General features: G+C 52.6%; 1 protein-coding gene across 5 annotated transcripts in view; it reads right to left on the bottom strand.

Annotated features, from left to right (window-relative positions):
* chid1 (chitinase domain containing 1) overlaps positions 1-25,134 on the bottom strand; it is a 359,637-nt gene that overhangs the window by 116,389 nt on the left and 218,114 nt on the right. For all 5 annotated transcript variants that reach the window (XM_086007507.1, XM_086007504.1, XM_086007503.1 and 2 more), the window contains 2 exons: positions 17,471-17,563; positions 5,029-5,130 (listed from right to left, as the gene is read on the bottom strand). In XM_086007507.1, coding sequence (XP_085863633.1) covers positions 5,029-5,130; positions 17,471-17,563 — 195 coding nt within the window. The remainder of the gene's footprint in view (positions 1-5,028; positions 5,131-17,470; positions 17,564-25,134) is intronic.

Below are 25,134 nucleotides of genomic sequence, written 5' to 3'. Positions count from 1 at the left end.
CCGAGGCTACCTGAAAGTTACAATCTACGCTGAGCCTGCGAAGTTCTTGAAGGAATTCATTAATCGATTCCCCTGGCCCTTGTCGGGCTGTGGCCAGTAGATGTCTAGCATAGACCTCATTTGCGGTCTTGGCATATAGTTTTTTAAGTGCCTGGATCACCTCGTCGTAATTATCCCATTCATCAACATATTCAAACACTGTTGGGATCACATAGTTGATAGGTATCCTCAGTTTAGTAGAAGCATTCGCTTTACATTCATCAAGAAAATTCTCAAAAGTACGGTACCAATGCTTCCATACCCTGCCAGCTGCTGGTGCGTTTGGGTCCAAGTCCAGACGAGTAGGTTTAAGGATGTTTTCCATGATGGGTGGTTCCCTGGATCCTTAACTCCGAGTTTGTCCGAAGGTCTAGTATTTGTGAGTGTAAATACTAAGTTGCTTAAATTGATGTAATAAAAAGTCTCACACATCAAGGAACTTTAAAGTAAGCTTTAAGCAACTTATAATTATTCTATATACAAAAGCGGTCTTCACCATGCCTCTAGGAGAAGCCCTTTCACATACTGAGCAGTTCAGTATTTATACTAGTCCAAACACAGGAAGTAACGTATGCACAGCGTTCACAGTTCACAGGAAATGTTGTGCACATAACTTCAACCGGAAGTTATTTATTATTATTACAATACCAAGATGGGAGGGAAAGTAGTGTGTGAGGAGGACATAAAAAACCTGCAAGGGGACATAGACAGGCTAAGTAAGTGGGCAGAGATTTGGCAGATGGAATACAATACTGGAAAGTGTGAGGCTATGCACTTTGGCAGGAAAAATCGCAGAGCAAGTTATTATCTTCATGGCAAGAAACTGGAAAGTACTGAAGTACAAAGGGATCTGGGGGTCCTGGTGCACGAAACTCAAAAGGTTAGTATGCAGGTGCAGCAAGTGATTAAGAAGGCCAATGGAATGTTGGCTTTCATTGCTGGGGGGATAGAATATAAAAATAGGGAGGTATTGCTTCAGTTGTACAAGGTATTGGTGAGACCGCACCTGGAATACTGTGTACAGTTTTGGTGTCCATACTTAAGAAAGGATATACTTGCTCTCAAGTCAGTACAAAGAAGGTTCACTTGGTTAATCCCGGCGATGAGGGGATGGACATATGAGGAGAGGTTGAGTAGATTGGGACTCTACTCATTGGAGTTCAGAAGAATGAGAGGCGATCTTATTGAAACATATAAGATTGTGAAGGGGTTGGATCGGGTGGATGCGGGGAAGATGTTCCCGATGATGGGTGAAACTAGAACTAGGGGGCATAGTCTTAGAATAAGGGGCTGCTCTTTCAAAACTAAGATGAGGAGGAACTACTTCACTCAGAGGGTGGTAGGTCCATGGAATATGCTGCCCCAAAAAGCTGTAGAAGCTACATCATTACATAAATTTAAAACAGAAATAGACAGTTTCCTAGAAGTAAAGGGAATTAAGTGTTACGGGGAGCGGGCAGGAATTTGGACATGAGTCTAGGTTCGGATCGGTCATGGCCCTGTGGGTAGCGGCGCGGGCCCAGGGGCCGTGTAGCCTGATCCTGCTCCTATTTCGTGTGTCTAATTCTGTTAGATTCAGGAGATGGTTCTGTGATAGTAGATTGGCGGTTAGGATCAGATCAGCCATGACCTTATTAAATGGCGGAGCAGGCTCGAGGGGCCGATTGGCCGACTCCTGCTCCTATTTCTTATGTTCTTATAAAATACCCAGAGTCAGCATCAAGCAATCCTAGGGAAAGACACCCAGAGTCAGCATCAAGCAATCCCAGGGAAACATACCCAGAGTCAGCATCAAGCAATCCCAGGGAAAGACACCCAGAGTCAGCATCAAGCAATCCCAGGGAAAAATACCCAGAGTCAGCATCAAGCAATCCCAGGGAAAGACACCCAGCGTCAGCATCAAGCATTCCCAGGGAAAGACACCCAGAGTCAGCATTAAGCAATGCCAGGGAAAGACACCCAGAGTCAGCATCAAGCAATCCCAGGGAAAGACACCCAGAGTCAGCATCAAGCAATCCCAGGGAAAGACACCCAGAGTCAGCATCAAGCAATCCCAGGGAAAAATACCTAGAGTCAGCATCAAGCAATCCCAGGGAAAGACACCCACAGTCAGCATCAAGCAATCCCAGGGAAAGACACCCACAGTCAGCATCAAGCAATCCCAGGGAAAAACACCCAGAGTCAGCATCAAGCATTCCCAGGGAAAGACACCCAGAGTCAGCATCAAGCAACCCCAGGGAAAAATACCCAGAGTCAGCTTCAAGCAACCCCAGGGAAAAATACCCAGAGTCAGCTTCAAGCAATCCCAGGGAAAGACACCCAGAGTCAGCATCAAGCAATCCCAGGGAAAGACACCCAGAGTCAGCATCAAGCAATCCCAGGGAAAGACACCCAGAGTCAGCATCAAGCAATCCCAGGGAAAAATACCCAGAGTCAGCATCAAGCAATCCCAGGGAAAGACACCCAGAGTCAGCATCAAGCAATCCCAGGGAAAGACACCCAGAGTCAGCATCAAGCATTCCCAGGGAAAGACACCCAGAGTCAGCATCAAGCAATCCCAGGGAAAGACACCCAGAGTCAGCATCAAGCATTCCCAGGGAAAGACACCCAGAGTCAGCATCAAGCAATCCCAGGGAAAGGCACCCAGAGTCAGCATCAAACAATCCCAGGGAAAATACCCAGAGTCAGCATCAAGCAATCCCAGGGAAAAATACCCAGAGTCAGCATCAAGCAATCCCAGGGAAAGGCACCCAGAGTCTGCATCAAGCAATCCCAGGGAAAGACACCCAGAGTCAGCATCAAGCAATCCCAGGGAAAATACCCAGAGTCAGCATCAAGCAATCCCAGGGGAAAATACCCAGAGTCAGCATCAAGCAATCCCAGGGAAAGACACGCAGAGTCAGCATCAAGCAATCCCAGGGAAAAATACCCAGAGTCAGCATCAAGCATTCCCAGGGAAAGACACCCAGAGTCAGCATCAAGCATTCCCAGGGAAAGACACCCAGAGTCAGCATCAAGCAATCCCAGGGAAAGACACCCAGAGTCAGCATCAAGCAATCCCATGGAAAGACACCCAGAGTCAGCATCAAGCAATCCCAGGGAAAATACCCAGAGTCAGCATCAAGCAATCCCAGGGAAAGACACCCAGAGTCAGCATCAAGCAATCCCAGGGAAAGGCACCCAGAGTCAGCATCAAGCAATCCCAGGGAAAATACCCAGAGTCAGCATCAAGCATTCCCAGGGAAAGACACCCAGAGTCAGCATCAAGCAATCCCAGGGAAAAATACCCAGAGTCAGCATCAAGCAATCCCAGGGAAAGGCACCCAGAGTCAGCATCAAGCAATCCCAGGGAAAGACACCCAGAGTCAGAATCAAGCAATCCCAGGGAAAGACTCCCAGAGTCAGCATCAAGCAATCCCAGGGAAAGACACCCAGAGTCAGCATCAAGCAATCGCAGGAAAAAATACCCAGAGTCAGCATCAAGCAATCCCAGGGAAAGACACCCAGAGTCAGCATCAAGCAATCCCAGGGAAAATACCCAGAGTCAGCATCAAGCATTCCCAGGGAAAGACACCCAGAGTCAGCATCAAGCAATCCCAGGGAAAGGCACCCAGAGTCAGCATCAAGCAATCCCAGGGAAAATACCCAGAGTCAGCATCAAGCAATCCCAGGGAAAGGCACCCAGAGTCAGCATCAAGCAATCCCAGGGAAAAATACCCAGAGTCAGCATCAAGCAATCCCAGGGAAAGACACGCAGAGTCAGCATCAAGCATTCCCAGGGAAAAATACCCAGAGTCAGCATCAAGCAATCCCAGGGAAAAATACCCAGAGTCAGCATCAAGCAATCCCAGGGAAAGGCACCCAGAGTCAGCATCAAGCAATCCCAGGGAAAGACACCCAGAGTCAGCATCAAGCAATCCCAGGGGAAAATACCCAGAGTCAGCATCAAGCATTCCCAGGGAAAATACCCAGAGTCAGCATCAAGCAATCCCAGGGAAAAATACCCAGAGTCAGCATCAAGCAATCCCAGGGAAAAATACCCAGAGTCAGCATCAAGCATTCCCAGGGAAAATACCCAGAGTCAGCATCAAGCAATCCCAGGGAAAGACACCCAGAGTCAGAATCAAGCAATCCCAGGGAAAAATACCCAGAGTCAGCATCAAGCAATCCCAGGGAAAAATACCCAGAGTCAGCATCAAGCAATCCCAGGGAAAGGCATCCAGAGTCAGCATCAAGCAATCCCAGGGAAAAATACCCAGAGTCAGCATCAAGCAATCCCAGGGAAAAATACCCAGAGTCAGCAACAAGCAATCCCAGGGAAAAATACCCAGAGTCAGCATCAAGCAATCCCAGGGAAAGACACCCAGAGTCAGCATCAAGCAATCCCAGGGAAAAATACCCAGAGTCAGCATCAAGCAATCCCAGGGAAAAATACCCAGAGTCAGCATCAAGCAATCCCAGGGAAAAATACCCAGAGTCTGCATCAAGCAATCCCAGGGAAAAATACCCAGAGTCAGCATCAAGCAATCCCAGGGAAAGACACCCAGAGTCAGCATCAAGCAATCCCAGGGAAAGACACCCAGAGTCAGCATCAAGCAATCCCAGGGTAAGACACCCAGAGTCAGCATCAAGCAATCCCAGGGTAAGACACCCAGAGTCAGCATCAAGCAATCCCAGGGAAAGACACCCAGAGTCAGCATCAAGCAATCCCAGGGAAAGACACCCAGAGTCAGCATCAAGCAATCCCAGGGTAAGACACCCAGAGTCAGCATCAAGCAATCCCAGGGAAAGACACCCAGAGTCAGCATCAAGCAATCCCAGGTAAGGTACAGTGCAGGTGAAATGCAAAGCCTGCCTTCTGAAGCTGCAGGTCCCGTCACACTCTGCGCTTACACACAATTTCAGCCCTGGCGTGTTCCAAGCAGTTATAATTACTATTCTAGATTTTACACCTTGTCTCACGACTCAAACCCTGGAGATTGACCTTACCGAAGTGCATTCGAATAGTCGTATGTCATGAGACTGAATCCATCCATGAGCTGGGCCAGCTGGTCAAATTCCTGCTTCCCAAACATTCCTGGCTGGTTGGTCCTTGAAACAGGGAGACACAAAGTCAACTTCTAAAAACAATATAGTTGATACACAACACCGGCAACACAGACACAAATGTAACACACTCGGTAATTGTAGGTGTGGGGGATCTAACAACCCCCCTACCCACAGGAAGAGATGGATTTAACGAGCACTGTGCAGTCAGGCGTTTGCTGCACCAGCAACCCTCGGGACCAGGGCATCTCACACCCCATCCATCCACCCCCCTCGGGAACCTCACACCCCATCCATCCACCTCCCCCCTCGGGAACCTCACACCCCATCCATCCACCGCACCCCCTCGGGAACCTCACACCCCATCCATCCACCTCCCCCCCTCGGGAACCTCACACCCCATCCATCCACCCCCCTCGGGAACCTCACACCCCATCCATCCACCGCACCCCCTCGGGAACCTCACACCCCATCCATCCACCCCCCTCGGGAACCTCACACCCCATCCATACACCTCCCCCCCTCGGGAACCTCACACCCCATCCATCCACCTCCCCCCCTCGGGAACCTCACACCCCATCCATCCACCTCGCCCCTCGGGAACCTCACACCCCATCCATCCACCTCCCCCCCTCGGGAACCTCACACCCCATCCATCCACCTCGCCCCTCGGGAACCTCACACCCCATCCATCCACCTCCCCCCCTCGGGAACCTCACACCCCATCCATCCACCCCCCTCGGGAACCTCACACCCTCGGGAACCTCACACCCCATCCATCCACCTCGCCCCTCGGGAGCCTCACACCCCATCCATCCACCCCCCTCGGGAACCTCACACCCCATCCATCCACCCCCCCTCGGGAACCTCACACCCCATCCATCCACCCCCCTCGGGAACCTCACACCCCATCCATCCACCTCCCCCCCTCGGGAACCTCACACCCCATCCATCCACCTCCCCCCTCGGGAACCTCCCACCCCATCCATCCACCTCCCCCCTCGGGAACCTCACACCCCATCCATCCACCCGCCTCGGGAACCTCACACCCCATCCATCCACCTCGCCCCTCGGGAACCTCACACCCCATCCATCCACCTCCCCCCTCGGGAACCTCACACCCCATCCATCCACCTCCCCCCCTCGGGAACCTCACACCCCATCCATCCACCTCCCTCGGGAACCTCACACCCCATCCATCCACCTCCCCCCTCGGGAACCTCACACCCCATCCATCCACCTCCCCCCCTCGGGAACCTCACACCCCATCCATCCACCCCCCTCGGGAACCTCACACCCCATCCATCCACCACCTCCCTCGGGAACCTCACACCCCATCCATCCACCTCCCCCCCTCGGGAACCTCACACCCCATCCATCCACCCCCCTCGGGAACCTCACACCCCATCCATCCACCTCCCCCCTCGGGAACCTCACACCCCATCCATCCACCCCCCTCGGGAACCTCACACCCCATCCATCCACCTCCCCCCCTCGGGAACCTCACACCCCATCCATCCACCTCCCTCGGGAACCTCACACCCCATCCATCCACCTCCCCCCTCGGGAACCTCACACCCCATCCATCCACCCCCCTCGGGAACCTCACACCCCATCCATCCACCTCCCTCGGGATCCTCACACCCCATCCATCCACCCCCCTCGGGAACCTCACACCCCATCCATCCACCTCGCCCCTCGGGAGCCTCACACCCCATCCATCCACCTCCCCCCCTCGGGAACCTCACACCCCATCCATCCACCTCCCTCGGGAACCTCACACCCCATCCATCCACCCCCCTCGGGAACCTCACACCCCATCCATCCAACCCCCTCGGGAACCTCACACCCCATCCATCCACCCCCCTCGGGAACCTCACACCCCATTCATCCACCCCCCTCGGGAACCTCACACCCCATCCATCCACCCCCCTCGGAAACCTCACACCCCATCCATCCACCTCCCCCCTCGGGAACCTCACACCCCATCCATCCACCTCCCCCCCTCGGGAACCTCACACCCCATCCATCCCCCTCCCCCCCTCGGGAACCTCACACCCCATCCATCCACCTCCCCCCTCGGGAACCTCACACCCCATCCATCCACCTCCCCCCCTCGGGAACCTCACACCCCATCCATCCACCTCCCCCCTCGGGAACCTCACACCCCATCCATCCACCTCGCCCCTCGGGAACCTCACACCCCATCCATCCACCCCCCTCGGGAACCTCACACCCCATCCATCCACCTCCCTCGGGAACCTCACACCCTATCCAACTCCCCCCCTCGGGAACCTCACACCCCATCCATCCACCTCCCTCGGGAACCTCACACCCCATCCATCCACCCCCCTCGGGAACCTCACACCCCATCCATCCACCTCCCCACCTCGGGAACCTCACACCCCATCCATCCACCTCCCCCCCTCGGGAACCTCACACCCCATTCATCCACCTCCCCCCTCGGGAACCTCACACCCCATCCATCCACCTCCCCCCTCGGAAACCTCACACCCCATCCACCTCCCCCCTCGGGAACCTCACACCCCATCCATCCACCCCCCTCGGGAACCTCACACCCCATCCATCCACCCCCCTCGGGAACCTCACACCCCATCCATCCACCTCCCCCCTCGGGAACCTCACACCCCATCCATCCACCTCCCCCCTCGGGAACCTCACACCCCACCCATCCACCCCCCTCGGGAACCTCACACCCCATCCATCCACCCCCCTCGGGAACCTCACACCCCATCCATCCACCTCCCCCCTCGGGAACCTCACACCCCACCCATCCACCCCCCTCGGGAACCTCACACCCCATCCATCCACCCCCCTCGGGAACCTCACACCCCACCCATCCACCCCCCTCGGGAACCTCACACCCCATCCATCCACCTCCCCCCTCGGGAACCTCACACCCCATCCATCCACCTCCCCCCTCGGGAACCTCACACCCCATCCATCCACCTCCCCCCTCGGGAACCTCACACCCCATCCATCCACCTCCCCCCCTCGGGAACCTCACACCCCATCCATCCACCTCCCCCCCTCGGGAACCTCACACCCCATCCATCCACCTCGCCCCTCGGGAACCTCACACCCCATCCATCCACCTCGCCCCTCGGGAAACTCACACCCCATCCATCCACCTCCCCACCTCGGGAACCTCACACCCCATCCATCCACCTCCCCCCTCGGGAACCTCACACCCCATCCATCCACCCCCCTCGGGAACCTCACACCCCATCCATCCACCTCGCCCCTCGGGAACCTCACACCCCATCCATCCACCTCCCCACCTCGGGAACCTCACACCCCATCCATCCACCTCCCCCCTCGGGAACCTCACACCCCATCCATCCACCCCCCTCGGGAACCTCACACCCCATCCATCCACCTCCCCCCTCGGAAACCTCACACCCCATCCATCCACCTCCCCCCCTCGGGAACCTCACACCGCATCCATCCACCTCCCCCCCTCGGGAGCCTCACACCCCATCCATCCACCTCCCCCCTCGGGAACCTCACACCCCATCCATCCACCTCCCCCCTCGGGAACCTCACACCCCATCCATCCACCTCCCCCCTTGGGAACCTCACACCCCATCCATCCACCTCCCCCCTCGGGAACCTCACACCCCATCCATCCACATCCCCCCTCGGGAACCTCACACCCCATCCATCCACCTCCCCCCTCGGGAACCTCACACCCCATCCATCCACCTCCCCCCTTGGGAACCTCACACCCCATCCATCCACCTCGCCTCTCGGGAGCCTCACACCCCATCCATCCACCTCCCCCCTCGGAAACCTCACACCCCATCCATCCACCTCCCCCCTCGGGAACCTCACACCCCATCCATCCACCTCCCCCCTCGGGAACCTCACACCCCATCCATCCCCCTCCCCCCCTCGGGAACCTCACACCCCATCCATCCACCTCCCCCCTCGGGAACCTCACACCCCATCCATCCACCTCCCCCCCTCGGGAACCTCACACCCCATCCATCCACCCACCTCGGGAACCTCACACCCCATCCATCCACCCCCCTCGGGAACCTCACACCCCATCCATCCACCTCCCCCCCTCGGGAACCTCACACCCCATCCATCCACCCCCCTCGGGAACCTCACACCCCATCCATCCACCTCCCCCCTCGGGAACCTCACACCCCATCCATCCACCTCCCCCCTCGGGAACCTCACACCCCATCCATCCACCCCCCTCGGGAACCTCACACCCCATCCATCCACCCCCCTCGGGAACCTCACGCCCCATCCATCCACCCCCCTCGGGAACCTCACACCCCATCCATCCACCTCCCCCCCTCGGGAACCTCACACCCCATCCATCCACCTCGCCCCTCGGGAACCTCATACCCCATCCATCCACCTCCCCCCTCGGGAACCTCACACCCCATCCATCCACCTCCCCCCTCGGGAACCTCACACCCCATCAATCCACCTCCCCCCTCGGGAACCTCACACCCCATCCATCCACCTCGCCCCTCGGGAACCTCACACCCAATCCATCCACCTCCCCCCTCGGGAACCTCACACCCCATCCATCCACCTCCCCGCTCGGGAACCTCACACCCCATCCATCCACCCCCCTCGGGAACCTCACACCCCATCCATCCACCCCCCTCGGGAACCTCACGCCCCATCCATCCACCCCCCTCGGGAACCTCACACCCCATCCATCCACCTCCCCCCCTCGGGAACCTCACACCGCATCCATCCACCTCCCCCCTCGGGAACCTCACACCCCATCCATCCACCTCCCCCCTCGGGAACCTCACACCCCATCCATCCACCCCCCTCGGGAACCTCACACCCCATCCATCCACCCCCCTCGGGAACCTCACACCCCTCGGGAACCTCACACCCCATCCATCCACCTCCCCCCCTCGGGAACCTCACACCCCATCCATCCACCTCGCCCCTCGGGAACCTCACACCCCATCCATCCACCTCCCCCCTCGGGAACCTCACACCCCATCCATCCACCTCCCCCCTCGGGAACCTCACACCCCATCCATCCACCTCCCCCCTCGGGAACCTCACACCCCATCCATCCACCCCCCTCGGGAACCTCACACCCCATCCATCCACCTCCCCCCTCGGGAACCTCACACCCCATCCATCCACCCCCCTCGGGAACCTCACACCCCATCCATCCACCTCCCCCCCTCGGGAACCTCACACCCCATCCATCCACCTCGCCCCTCGGGAGCCTCACACCCCATCCATCCACCTCCCCCCTCGGAAACCTCACACCCCATCCATCCACCTCCCCCCTCGGGAACCTCGCACCCCATCCATCCACCGCACCCCCTCGGGAACCTCACACCCCATCCATCCACCTCCCCCCCTTGGGAACCTCACACCCCATCCATCCACCCCCCTCGGGAACCTCACACCCCATCCATCCACCTCCCCCCCTCGGGAACCTCACACCCCATCCATCCACCTCCCCCCTCGGGAACCTCACACCCCATCCATCCACCCCCCTCGGGAACCTCACACCCCATCCATCCACCTCCCCACCTCGGGAACCTCACACCCCATCCATCCACCCCCCTCGGGAACCTCACACCCCATCCATCCACCTCCCCCCTCGGGAACCTCACACCCCATCCATCCACCTCCCCCCCTCGGGAACCTCACACCCCATCCATCCACCTCCCCCCTCGGGAACCTCACACCCCATCCATCCACCTCCCCCCTTGGGAACCTCACACCCCATCCATCCACCTCCCCCCTCGGGAACCTCACACCCCATCCATCCACCTCCCCCCTCGGGATCCTCACACCCCATCCATCCACCTCCCCCCCTTGGGAACCTCACACCCCATCCATCCACCTCCCCCCTCGGGAACCTCACACCCCATCCATCCACCCCCCTCGGGAACCTCACACCCCATCCATCCACCCCCCTCGGGAACCTCACACCCCATCCATCCACCTCCCCCCTTGGGAACCTCACACCCCATCCATCCACCTCGCCCCTCGGGAGCCTCACACCCCATCCATCCACCTCCCCCCTCGGGAACCTCACACCCCATCCATCCACCTCCCCCCTCGGGAACCTCACACCCTATCCATCCACCTCCCCCCCTCGGGAACCTCACACCCCATCCATCTACCTCCCCCCTCGGGAACCTCACACCCCATCCATCCACCTCCCCCCCTCGGGAACCTCACACCCCATCCATCCACCCCCCTCGGGAACCTCACACCCCATCCATCCACCTCCCCCCTCGGGAACCTCACACCCCATCCATCCACCTCCCCCCCTCGGGAACCTCACACCCCATCCATCCACCTCCCCACCTCGGGAACCTCACACCCCATCCATCCACCTCCCCCCCTCGGGAACCTCACACCCCATCCATCCACCTCCCCCCCTCGGGAACCTTACATCCCATCCATCCACCCCCCTCGGGAACCTCACACCCCATCCATCCACCCCCCTCGGGAACCTCACACCCCATCCACCTCCCCCCTCAGGAACCTCACACCCCATCCATCCACCTCCCCCCTCAGGAACCTCACACCCCATCCATCCACCTCCCCCCTCGGGCCGGGACAGCTCACACCCCATCCATCCACCTCCCCCCTCAGGAACCTCACACCCCATCCATCCACCTCCCCCCTCAGGAGCCTCACACCCCATCCATCCACCTCCCCCCTCAGGAACCTCACACCCCATCCATCCACCTCCCCCCTCGGGACAGCTCACACCCCATCCATCCACCTCCCCCCTCAGGAACCTCACACCCCATCCATCCACCTCCCCCCTCGGGAACCTCACACCCCATCCATCCACCTCCCCCCTCAGGAACCTCACACTCCTTCCATCCACCTCCCCCCTCAGGAACCTCACACCCCTTCCATCCACCTCCCCCCTTGGGACAGCTCACACCCCATCCATCCACCTCCCCCCCTCGGGAACCTCACACCCCATCCATCCACCTCCCCCCTCAGGAACCTCACACTCCTTCCATCCACCTCCCCCCCTCGGGAACCTCACACCCCTTCCATCCACCTCCCCCCTTGGGACAGCTCACACCCCATCCATCCACCTCCCCCCCTCTGGAACCTCACACCCCATCCATCCACCTCCCCCCTCGGGAACCTCACACCCCATCCATCCACCTCCCCCCCTCGGGAACCTCACACCCCATCCATCCACCTCCCCCCTCGGGACAGCTCACACCCCATCCATCCACCTCCCCCCTCAGGAACCTCACACTCCTTCCATCCACCTCCCCCCTCGGGACAGCTCACACCCCATCCATCCACCTCCCCCCTCGGGCCGGGACAGCTCACACCCCATCCATCCACCTCCCCCCATCGGGAACCTCACACCCCATCCATCCACCTCCCCCCTCGGGCCGGGACAGCTCACACCGTACCCATCCACCTCCTCCCCATTTCCCCGGGAAGCCTTGTTTCTCTGTTTCCCCTTCCTAATTTCAACACTGAACTGAACCAAAATACAGCTGATATTTTCACAAGATGCTCAGTCTCCCTGTGGCACATCAGTCCCCTCCCATCTCTCCAGAATGTGATTTTGTTGATCCTTCCTTGGGCTATTCCTTTCTGACAGGACTGAACAGAACTTATCAAATCCCCCTGGAGCAACCAGTAATAACCATTGCTTCAATCCTTTCAAATACATCTGCAGTCAGTGCACTGTGGCTCCCACTGTCTGGGTCGAAGTCTGCCTGGAAAGCTGTGCTCTGATTTGCACATGCCTGATCTCTACCCCCACCACACCAACACCTCTGCCTTCCCAATCAATCACCTCCTCTTTTAATTCTCACTTTCCAATCCCGTCTACCTCAGATCACATCTCTAATTCCTGCTTTCTCACCTGTCATTCCCCCTTTAATTCAAATCCAATCATTTGCCTTGCTGTCCAGTTTTTATTTGTCTGGATGAAGTCGCTGCCCACTTTGTTACAGGTATTCTGCTGGCACACACTTAACACAGTATTTTATCTTGTGTACCGATGATCAAAATCAGGATAAACTTTCTCCTCGGGTTATGCTTTGAGTCTTCTGTTAATCCCGAGATAGGGAACCTCCAGAGGCTGCTGCAGGCACCCACTAACCCTGCCACACACACACAAGGTGAACGCTACTAGCTACGGGGTTTGTGGCTTCATGTGAACCATCAGAGAGAAAAATGTACAAATCTTTAGCAAGTAGGGAGCAGAAACAGTTTGAAAGTTTACCAGAGTCTGCAGTCACAGCGCTGGTGTTGTACACTGTTCAAAGCCTTTATTCTGCAGTATTCACTGGTTACACACGTTCAGGTGCCGAGTCGGAACCCTTCGCTCACACATCCACTGTAGGAGACAGGTTTACTATCTCCCAATTTACTCTGCCAATAGAAATGACTGTAGAGCACGGGTGTTTTGAGCTGAGGTAAAACATGTGGTAGCCAAGGTGGCGAAGGAGCAATTGCAAAGCAAGTGCTGAGACTTCAGGAGGACATAGATAGACTTGTGAAATGGGCCAACACATGGCACATGAAATTTAATCGAGAGAAGTGTAAAGTGATGCATTTTGGTAGGAAGAATGAGGAGAGGCAATATGAACTAAATGGCACAATTTTGAAGGGAGTACAGGAACAGAGACCTGGGGGTGTAAGTGCACAAGTCTTTGAAGCTGGCAGGGCAAGCTGAGAAGGCTGTTAATAGAGCATATGGGATCCTTTGCTTTATTAATAGAGGTATAGAATACAAAAGCAAGGAATTTCTGCTAAACCTTTATAAAGCACTGGTTAGGCCCCAGCTGGAGTATTGTCTCCAATTCTGGGCACCGCACTTTGGGAAGGATGTCAAGGCCTTGGAGAGATTTACTAGAATGGTACAGTCCCCACCATTTTAAACAATAAAAACGGGCAGTCGCTTATATTGGCCAAAAAGCAATACCCATTAACCATTTGCACTTAAATCAATTTCAAAGTTGCTGGTTTTAGTGTCTTAAGTGCTCCGTTTATTTTGAGCAGAAACAGCTGTGTTTACTCACTGGTTCACTTTCGAACAGCCTGATTGAGGCGGACTTCACTTCCCTGCTCCACGATTGTTATGCTGCCCTGAAGCTGGGGATGTGCCTCAGATGTTACAGTATTTGTTAATACATGAAACTTTCTGATTTGCAGCCTCTGCTGCTGACAGATACAAAGTTGGCTCCGGGACATTTCGGCTTTTCCTAATTTATAGCTTTTGATGATCGGTTTCTCCTGATAGTTTCTCATTCCATTTCACTCTCGTAAATGATCTTAATTCAAAGGGAATGTTCGCCTGCTTACTGTCTATGTTTTTGCACATAGTTAAAAAACATCTGACACTGAAACGTTGAGGCGATTTTACATTGCTCTGTGGATGCTGGCTCCCGTGTGGAGAGACTAGAGAAGCTGAGATTGTTCTCCTTAGAGATTTAAGATAATTGGCAAAAGAACCAAAGGGCAGTTGTTATGATCTAGAATGTACTGGCTGAAAGGGTGGTGGAAGCAGATTCAAGAATAACTTTTAAAAGGGAATTGGATAAATACTTGGAGGGGAAAAATCGCAGTGCTCTGGGGAAAGAGCAGGGGAGTGGGAGTAATTGGATCGCTCTTTCAAAGAGCCGGCACAGGCACGATGGGCTGAATGGCCTCCTTCCATACTGTCAGATTCTATGATTTATGCAGCAGGCTGGAGAACGAGGTTAACAAGCTTGCCTCACAGCACTCAAGCAGAGATGTACACACTAATCTGTGATCTTAAACAAACCAGCAACCTGTAACTGAGGCCCATAAAGTCGAGGGGAACAAGCGTGTTCATTCACACATCCAAACTAAAACACATGGTGCAACACTGCCCTACAAACTTAGCACTCCAACTGGAAATACTCGAAACAACCTAGAAACCTGCGACATTCCTCAACCGCTACTGGAGCCTTCCAGAACATTGAGACGCTGCAGAAAGAACCGACACAAACAGATAAACTGCAGTGAGCACAACGTAACTCACCTCAAACAGGTATCTCCAGAATGGCCAGCAGCATATTAACCCCAAGAGCACAGCTGAGATACAGAAAAGGCAGCTGAATATATAATTAACAGATGCTGGAAACAGCTCCACAATACCACAGCACTTGGAACAGGTAGTGGTGCTGGGGGATACAGGCCGACTCTTCCTCTGACCACTGAGCTCAAAGCAGCACTACCCAAAACTCAGAGTGCAAGCACTCAATTATCATCATGACCTGGAACCAATACCAATCTTGGTGACTGCCATCCAACACAGTAAAGCCCAACACCATTAACCATCAGGGCTGGTCACTGCCCACACCCCCATTTTACTATTTACTGAAATGCTGCTTAGAGACTTTGCATATAAATAACAATCCTTTAAAAGGCTGGGAGATGTTGATATTTTGATCGGATGTCATCTACCAGAATTAGGCACTGCCCTGGAGATCAAGTTCTCCTGTTTATTCCCAGCCACCTGCCCCCACCCCCCCCCCCGCTGCCGGTGTACAGTTGGTCAGACACTAACAGCCCTCTGCTACCTTGACCAAGTGGCTATTCAGTGTGTATAAGCCACACAGTACGCAGTCAACCATGGAGGATACCACTGCCAAGGATGACCCAACCTTGATCAAATCTCCACACACATGCACGCACTTTCCAACAGCAGTCACTGAACAGTAAATCAGAAGCAGCATTTCTTCCCAGCCTGGTGGAACCAGGGCCAATTGTAGCACCCCTATTGTTACCCCAGATAGGACCAGACCACTCTACAAACACCAGGAATCAAGCCCCAGACCTTCGGGCCTGTAAGAGTAATACCCACAAAGCCATAGAAGGAGCTTTCTCGCATGAAAGATTGCACACCTTCACTTACTCACACTGATGGCAGGACATCTCTTATACTAGCAACTGCGCACACTCACTCACTAACACCACACCCTCACTTACTCTCTCACTAATGACTGTACACCATTAGTATGACTTCTGTAGACTTTGACATCTCCAGCTTCATAATCCTGTTCCTGACAAATAATCACGGGGAATAGGAGCAAAGCCTCGCACGCTCTTTTTGGCCCTCGGTCTTACACTTGTTTAGTCACACTGCGATGGACTGCCTGGGATGCCGATAGCCTGAAACCCTGGTGCGGTGCAATACAAACTGGTCGCAGACTCTCCTTACTGTGCAGGTTCTTCCACTGGGTCAGGCCAGCCAAGAACTATACATCTTCGTGGGAAGCATGACTAATCGACAGAAGATGAGGAATAAGATTTAACAACAATTTGAAAATAATAGGCTGAGTTTTTTAATAAAGGTAACTTAAGAACATAAGAAATAAGAGCAGAAGTAGGCCATATGGCCCCTCGAGCCTGCTCCGCCATTCAATAAGATCATGGCTGATCTTCGACCTCAACTCCACTTTCCCGACCAATCTCCATATCCCTTGATTCCCCTAGAGTCCAAAAATCTATCTATCTCAGCACGGTGGCATAGTGGTTAGCACTGTTGCCTCACAGCGCCAGGGACCCGGGTTCGAATCCGGCCTCGGGTGACTGTCTGTGTGGAGTTTGCACATTCTCCCCGTGTTTGCGTGGGTTTTCTCCGGGTGCTCCGGTTTCCTCCCACAGTCCAAAGATGTGCAGGTTAGGTTGGTTGGCTATGATAAAAAAAATTGACCCTTAGTGTTAGGGGGATTACATACATGGGGTTACGGGGATAGGGTGGGATATGTGTAGGGGTTACGGGGATTGGGAGGGATATGTGTCGGTGCAGGCTCGATGGGCCGAAATGGCCTCTATCTGTACTGTGAGGTTTCTGTGATTTCTGTGAATATACTCAACGACTGAGCCTCCACAGCCCTCTAGGGGAGAGAATTCCAAAGATTCACAACCCTCTGAGTGAAGAAATTCCTCCTCATCTCAGTCTTAAATGGCCTACTCCTTAACCTGAGACTATGCCCCCTAGTTCTAGATTCTCCAGCCAGGGGAAACAACCTCTCAGCATCTACCCTGTCAATCCCCCTCAGAATCTTGTATGTTTCAATGAGATCACCTCTCATTCTTCTAAACTCCAGCGAGTATCGGCCCAATCTACACAATCTCTCATCATAGGACAGCCCTCTCATCCCAGGAATGTATTTGTTCTTCTTCTTGGAGCTCCTTTACTGGTCCCACCCTGGCCTCTCTCACAGTGTTCCTTAATAAACCAAACCTCCAATTAATAGATCAGTAGAGACATTCCACTTCCCAGTGATTCTGTGCCCTAATGCTTCTTTTTCAGGATATCACCCAATCACCTACATTTGCAGCTGGAGAGAGTGAGCTGTTATGAAGTGCAGCATCCAGTACTTACCCTGGAGAGATCGCTGGGGGAATCACCAGCACAGCTTTCAGCTTGGCTTCATGCAGGGCTTCGGACAAGTGGCGGATCATGTGGACGAGTTCCCTGTAAGGCAAACACATCCCATCAGAGGCTACACATGGGCACAGCCCTCGCTCGTACCAGTGACGTTACCCGGATTCCTCTAAACCCAACATGTTACAGGATAAAGCTTGGAAAATTCAACACAGCACCCAAGTCTGACATTTATTTTTTTTAACAAAAACAGAATTAACTAGAAGGCAAGCTCATACGAAGCTTTCAACTTCTTTCTAGTCACCAAGTGAAGGCAGTTCTTAAGTGCGTAAAATGCTCTGCTCTATTTACTAACCGATATCAGCGCTGATCGAAGTATTTAATCACCAGCCAGCCTCCAACACCAGAACCCAGGCACTGTTAGAGGAATAGGGAGAGCATCACCCTTCTTTACACAATGTGGTGCCATCATATGAAGAGTAAACTGCTGCAAGAGGAGTGGAGGGTATCTACAGGGAAGCACAGCTCTGGAGATCACTGAGGCGTGGTGGGGTCATTCTACGAGGCATATGAAGGCTAGGACCAGGATCTTAAAATCTCTACCACCTAGAAGGACAAGGGCAGCAGGCGCATGAGAACACCGTTACCTCCAAGTTCACCTCCAAGTCAAACACCATCCTGACTTGGAAATATATCACCGTTCCTTCATCGTCGCTGAGTCAAAACCCTGGAACATCATGCCTAACAGCACTGTGGGAGTACCTTCACCACACTGACTGCAGCGGGTCAAGAAGGCAGCTCACAACCCCCTTCTCAGGGGCAATTAGGGATGGGCAATAAATGCTGGCCTTGCCAGTAACACTCACATCCCATGAATGAATAAATTAATTCACAGCGCAAGGCCGGGGTGATGGGAGCAGGACTCTGTGCGGGTGAAAGAAAGACTTGTATTTATATAGCACCTTTCATGCCCTCATGACATCCCAAAGCGCTTTACAGCCAATGAAATACTTTTGAAGTGTAGTCACTGTTGCAATGTAGAAAACACTGCAGCCAATTTGTGCACAGCAAGGTCCCACAAACCGCAATGTGATAAAATAGGGTTTTAAAAGAGGTGACTACAGAGATAGTGGATGCATTTGGTTTTGATCTTCCAGAATTCCCTAGATACTAGAAAGTCCCCGTGGATTGGAAGGTAGCAAACGTAACCTCGCTATTCAAGAAAGGAGGGAGAGAGAAAACAGTGAACTGTAGGACAATTAGTTTGACATCAGCAGTAGGGAAAATGCTGGAATACATTATTAGGGATGTAGTAATAGGACATTTGGAACGTCATAATATGACACCGGATTTATGGAGGAGAAATCGTGTTTGACAAATCTGTTAAGTTTTTTGAGGTTGTAACTAGTAGGGTAGATAAGGGGGAACCAGTGGATGTAGTGTATTTGGAGTTTCAGAAAACATTCCATAAGGTGCCACACAAAATTAGGGCTCATGGAATTGGGGATAATATATTAGCATGGATTGAGGATTTGCTAACGGATAGAAAGCAGAGAGTAGGAATCAACTGGTCATTTTCGGGTTGGCAGGCTATAACTAGTGAGGTATCGCAAGGATCAGTGCTTGGGCCTCAGCTATTTACAATCTATATTAATGACTTGGATGAGAGGACCGAGTGTAATGTATTTAAGTTGGCTAACGATATAAAGTTAGGTGGGAAAGTAAGCTGTGAGGATGATGCAAAGAGGCTGCAAAGGGATATAGACAGGTTAAGTGAGTGGGCAAGAACATGGCAGATGGAATGTAATGTGGAGAAGTGTGAAGTTATCCACTTGTTAGGAAAAATAGAAAAGCAGAATATTTTTTAAATGGTGAGAGATTGGGAAATGTTGGTATTCAGAAGGACCTGGGTGTCCTTGTACACGAATCACAGAAAGTTAATATGCAGGTACAACAAGCAATGGTATTTTAGCCTTCAGTACAAAGAGATTGGATTATAAGAGTAAAGACGTCTTACTACAATTATATAGGGCCCTGGTGAGACCACACCTGGAGTATTGTGTACAGTTTTGGTCTCCTTACCTAAGGAAGGATATACTTGCCATAGAGAGAGTGCAACGAAGGTTCACCAGACTGGTTCCTGGCTTGGGGGGATTGTCCTATGAGGAGAAATTGAGTCAACTAGGCCTATATTCACTAGAGTTTAGAAGAATGAAAGATGATCTCATTGAAACATATAGGCCTAGAAATTGCAGTCTGAGGCGAACCTCCAGACCCGCAAAACACTTATGAATTTACCTCCAGGCATCCAGGCTGCGAAGAGTTGCGGTCTCCAGGCGTATGACAGCATAAAGGCCCATGGATCCCCAGGGACGCAGGCGGTTCGGATGCGTTCCTGGGATCACGTGTGCCCGGTCCTCCAATGACAAAGGAGGATTCCATTGCAATCATTTACGAAGGGAATCCCCCAATTATGTGCAATGGAATCCCCAAATAATTATACAACCTATTGAATTCTAATGATTATAAATGTACTGAATTGCAATTTTATTCATAAGTCCCTTCATTGCACCAACCTCAAAACATTTTTAATTTTTGATAAATAATTTTAAACATCTTAATCCGAGCCAATATTTGCATAAACTCATTTAAAGAGTGTGCATCATTTTGGATTTTTAAATATTTTATTTAAGCCTTATTATTAGGCAAATAGCCAAACTCTGCACAAGCAATACTCAGTTTTCAGTCGGTTCAGATGATCTGTCAAGACGTACCCTGACAGGTCGCAAGTTCTGGATTTCACGCATGCAGAAATCTGGAACTTCCGGGCCCTTTCAAAGAGATTACGACACTAAAGACACTAATTTCAGGGCCATTGCATTTCAGAAGCCCCACGATAAAATATATCTTCCTCCGCAGCCAATGAACAACTTTACACTTGCTTTTTTCAAGTGTAAAGTGTAAAGGGCAGCACGGTGGCATAGTGGTTAGCACTGTTGCCTCACAGCGCCAGGGACCCGGGTTCGAATCCGGCCTCGGGCGACTGTCTGTGTGGAGTTTGCACATTCTCCCCGTGTTTGCGTGGGTTTTCTCCGGGTGCTCCGGTTTCCTCCCACAGTCCAAAGATGTGCGGGTTAGGTTGATTGGCTATGATAAATTGACCCTTAGTGTTAGGGGGATTAAATACATGGGGTTACGGGGATAGGGTGGGATATGTGTTGGTGTAGGGGTTACGGGGATCGGGTGGGATATGTGTCGGTGCAGGCTCGATGGGCCGAAATGGCCTCTATCTGCACTGTGGGGTTTCTGTGATTCTGATTCTGTAACTTCTAAGGACTTACCCTCACTGAATCCATCATTGAAATCCACAAAGTTCACTGCGCAAGCGCTGCCTGTGCAGTCGCACGCGCTGTGAATAGACCTCGGGTCTGGAAATGCCGGCGTTCCCCGCATGCGCTGTTCCTGCTGAACGCCGGCATTTCCAACGGCCAGATGCGTGAGTACCCCGACCGTACTCACGCTTCTGGCCGCGAATTTCTGGCCCAATATTTTTGTTTGGGAAAGGGAGGGAAGTTATTTTAAGAAATTTTAAGTAAGTTTTAAAGTTAAATTTTTTTTTTTTTTTTAAAAAGGGTTTTCAGAACGGTAGGTAGAAGGAGCAATTGTGGCTGTGTGAATGGAATGTGAGAATGAGTTATGTATGTATGTCCACATATATTCCTTTACGTATATGTATGTATGTTTTATATTCCTTTACTAATGTGTATGAATGTATGTTTTTAATTATGATTTTCCAATAAGTTACTTTCTCTGAAAGTCATAATTAAATAATACATTCATACACATAAGTAAAGGAATATATACATAACACGCAAAGGAATATATACAGACATACATACTTTCAGAAGCTCCACGATAATAAATATCTTCCTCCGCAGCCTCTGGAGCAACTGTACCCATGCTTTTTTCATGTGTAAGTTGTAATGACTGGACCTCACTGAAAGCATTAATGAAAGCGGCGAATTATACTGCGCACGCGCTGCCTGTGCAGTCGCACGCGTTCTGCCTCTGAACCCCTTCGTTCAGAGGACAGGAAATGCCGGTTTTCCCCACATGCACTGTGCATGCTGAAAACCGGCATTTCATCCAGCCAGATGCGTAAGTACCCCGACCGTACTCGCGCATTTGGAAGGGAATTACTGGGCCAACATTTTACATGTCAATAAAATGAAAAATTTAACAATTGCACGACTTGCCCCCTCGCATCTGCGACTGAGGGTCCAAGGAGGTGCATTGCGCAAGAGGTCATCATCGTACGTATCCTCACACTGTTCCCTTTGGGGAACTGTATGAAGTGGTGGAAGGATTTATGGCCGTGATTAACGCTCATTCCGTGACCGTAACCATCTTTGAACCAGCCATTAGGGTGGTTAGTCCTATGGCGGGAGGGTTTTACGGGCTCCCACAACCCATCTGAGGGGGGGGCCACCAACACCCACGGACGCAAGTATCCCGCTGGATGTCCACCCAGAATTTAAAGTTGGAGCTCCGACTCCACTTGCCGGGACTGTCTGGAGTGGGGTTCAAAACCCTACTCCTTCTGGCCCAGCGGCGGGGATGCTTACTGCTACGCAAAAGGCCCACTCCGCACAAAAGGTGACACCCATACGTTTCCTGCGCCTTTTCCCTCCCCGTGACTGGAGCCCTATGCTGCCACTTGAAAGACCAAGCTATCATCTGCCCTTTTTGCGGCGCCTTTGACTTCTCATTACCAATGATGAGCAGGCGCTGCGCCTCCACCTCCTTGAGGAGATTGCTGAGGTCATCATCAGTTCAATTGTGAGTTCTTTTAATGCCATTTCACGTTGCTAATCGGATTGGGCCTTTGTCATAGCGGTTGGATCCCCGCCGCTGGGCCAGATTAGGGTAGGGTTTCGAACCCTGCTCCAGACAGTCCCGGCAAGTGGAGTCGGAGCTCCGGCTCTAAATTCTGGGTTGACATCCAGTGGGATATTTGCGTCCGTGGGTGTGGGTGGCCCCCCCTCCTTGTATAGCTTGTGGGAGCCCGTAAAACCCTCCCGCCATAGGACTAACCGCCCTAATGGCTGGTTCAAAGATGGTTACGGTCACGGAATGAGCGTTAATCATGGCCATAAATCCTTCCACCACTTCATACAGTTCCCCAAAGGGAACAGTGTGAAGACACGTATGACGACGACATTGCTAAATAAATAAATGGAATTAAAACAATTCTTTTAGGGCTTTTAAAAGTCTTTAAATTGCTTTAATTCTCTTTAAAACTACTTCAGATTACTCAAAATAATGTAAACATTTTAAAAAGTTTATAAAAGTTACCAAAATCTTCAAAAAACTTCCAAAAACCTATTTAAACTGCTGCTTTGCACGTAAAAATGCTTAGCAGCTTGACAGAAACATTGGGGGCGTGTCCAGTGAAACTGAGACCTCAAGGGGCGTGTCTCACTTGCACTGCACGCTCCTGGCTTCGCGCTGGCTGCACTCCTGGGCAGCGTGACGTCATACGCTGCCCGGGATTCTTCTTTCTGTTTCAGCAAGTGCAGGCGTCCCTGGAGCTGATCGGCAGGAGCGCGGGGTAAGTGCAAAAACGGGGCTGCAAGCCCCGTTCAGCAATTTCTGGCCCATTGTCGTCTTCTTTCGTATGGTAGAAGCAAAGCAAATCAAATGTTAATATCTAAGTTGGATATCCAGGCCAAAGCTTCCGGTGTAACAGCGTGGATATCTTGTCGGCTGCCTGCGAATTTCCTCTAAGGGCTGTGCTCAATGATGTGCTCCAGGGTCTGATTAGGAGCTTCACAGTCGCATGATGGGGATGCTTTAATCTTCCATCTATGGCAAAGGTGGTAGCATCTACCATGACCAGTTCTGAGCCGGTTGATGGTCATCCACTGTTTGCGAGGAAGGTTTGATCCTTCGGGTTGTACTGTGGGGTCTTCTATAAGGAATCCATTCCGTATGTCACAGTTCTTCCAAGCATTTCGCCATTGGTCATCAAGGCTGAGGGGAGATCGCTGAAGGGCTTCGGCGACGGTCCAAAATGGCCTCCTAGATTTGAGACGGGTTGGTGGTAGGTTGTTCAAGTCGGCCTGAATCGGCATGTCTTTGCTGGCGTAGCGGTTGTATTCTCTGGAGACTGCATATTCGCGGCGTAGGTGTGGGGGTGCGATGTTTGCACACACGAGCAGCCATGTTGTTGGTATCGATAAAAGCATGCCGGTGATAATTCTCATAGCAGAATTCAGCTGGACATCAACGGATTGGACATGCGGACTCGATAGCCATGCCGGAGACCAGTACTCCGCTGTAGAGTACACCAGGGCGAGTACTGCCGTACCAAGGGTTTCAGCGTCTGCTCCCCATGTGGATCCAGCCAGTTTCTGGATCAAGTTGACCCTACTCTTTAGTTTCTTCCCAAGGTTCTGGAGATGTTGTCTATAAGACGGGGTATGATCAAGTGTGACTCCTAAATAGGAGGATTTTTTGGCATGGTTTACCTCTGCACCACAAAAGGAGACTTTCAAAGCTTGGTTTGCTTGATGGGTGTTGAGGCGGAATGTCGACGTGACGGTCTTTTGCGGGTTTGGCCGAAGTCGGCATCGGCGGATGTAGGACTTCATCCTCTGTAACTCATTGGGGAGTCTAGGTCCAGGGGTCACAGTCTCAGAATAAGGGGTGGGCCATTTAGGACTGAGATGAGGAGAAGTTTCTTCACTCAGAGGGTCGTGAATCTTTGGAATTCTCTACCCCGAGAGCTGTGGAGGCTCAGTCGTTCAGTATATTCAAGGCTGAGATCGATAGATTTTTGGATGCTAAGGGAATCAAGAGATGGAGATAGTGCGGGAAGGTGGAGTTGAAGTTGAGGTAGAAGATCAGCCATGATCTTATTGAATGGCAGGTTCAAAGGGCCGAATGGCCTACTCCTGCTCCGATTTCTTCGTTCTTATGACCCGATAACCTGTTTTTGTTTTAGTGATGTTGGTTGACATCGTCCGCATGCCCGATACGAGACTCCCAAAACAAGCGCGCTACTCGGAACTCCGACACGGCAAGAGAGCCCCAGGTGGGCAGAGGAAATGCTTCAAGGACACCCTTAAAGCCTCCTTGAAAAAGTGCAACATCCCCACCGACACCTGGGCATTCCTGGCCCTAGACCGCACAAAGTGGAGGAGAAGCATCCGGGAAGGCACCAAACACCTCGAGTCTCTTCGCCGGGAGCAAGAGAAAGCCAAGCGCAAGGAACACATGTCAACCCAAGCACCCCACCCACCCGCCCCTTCAACCACCGTCTGCCCCACCTGTGACAAAGACAGTAGGTCCCGCATTGGACTCATCAGTCACCTGAGAACTCATTTTTAATGTGGAAGCAAGTCATCCTCGGTTCCGAGAGACTGCCTAAGAAGATGTTGGTTGAGGGATAAATAGTGGCTAGGATACCGGGGAGAACTCCCCTGCTCTTCTGGACAGATGGGGCCTCGGATTAACATATCATCAGAGACACAAGGTACAACATTCTGGGTAGGTTGTAGATTGTGGAGAGTGGAGGTGGTGAGGAGAGAACTGGAGAAGCCAATTAAGTGTAAAGTCATTTTGATAATTCCAGACAGTGCAGTTAGGCTTGAGAAACT

Source organism: Somniosus microcephalus, chromosome 15 (genome assembly GCF_052327205.1).
Source record: "Somniosus microcephalus isolate GS21.2 chromosome 15, FLI_Smic_1.0, whole genome shotgun sequence".
NCBI classification, from domain to species: Eukaryota; Metazoa; Chordata; class Chondrichthyes; order Squaliformes; family Somniosidae; genus Somniosus; species Somniosus microcephalus.
This window is presented reverse-complemented; position numbering and strand designations above follow the sequence as displayed.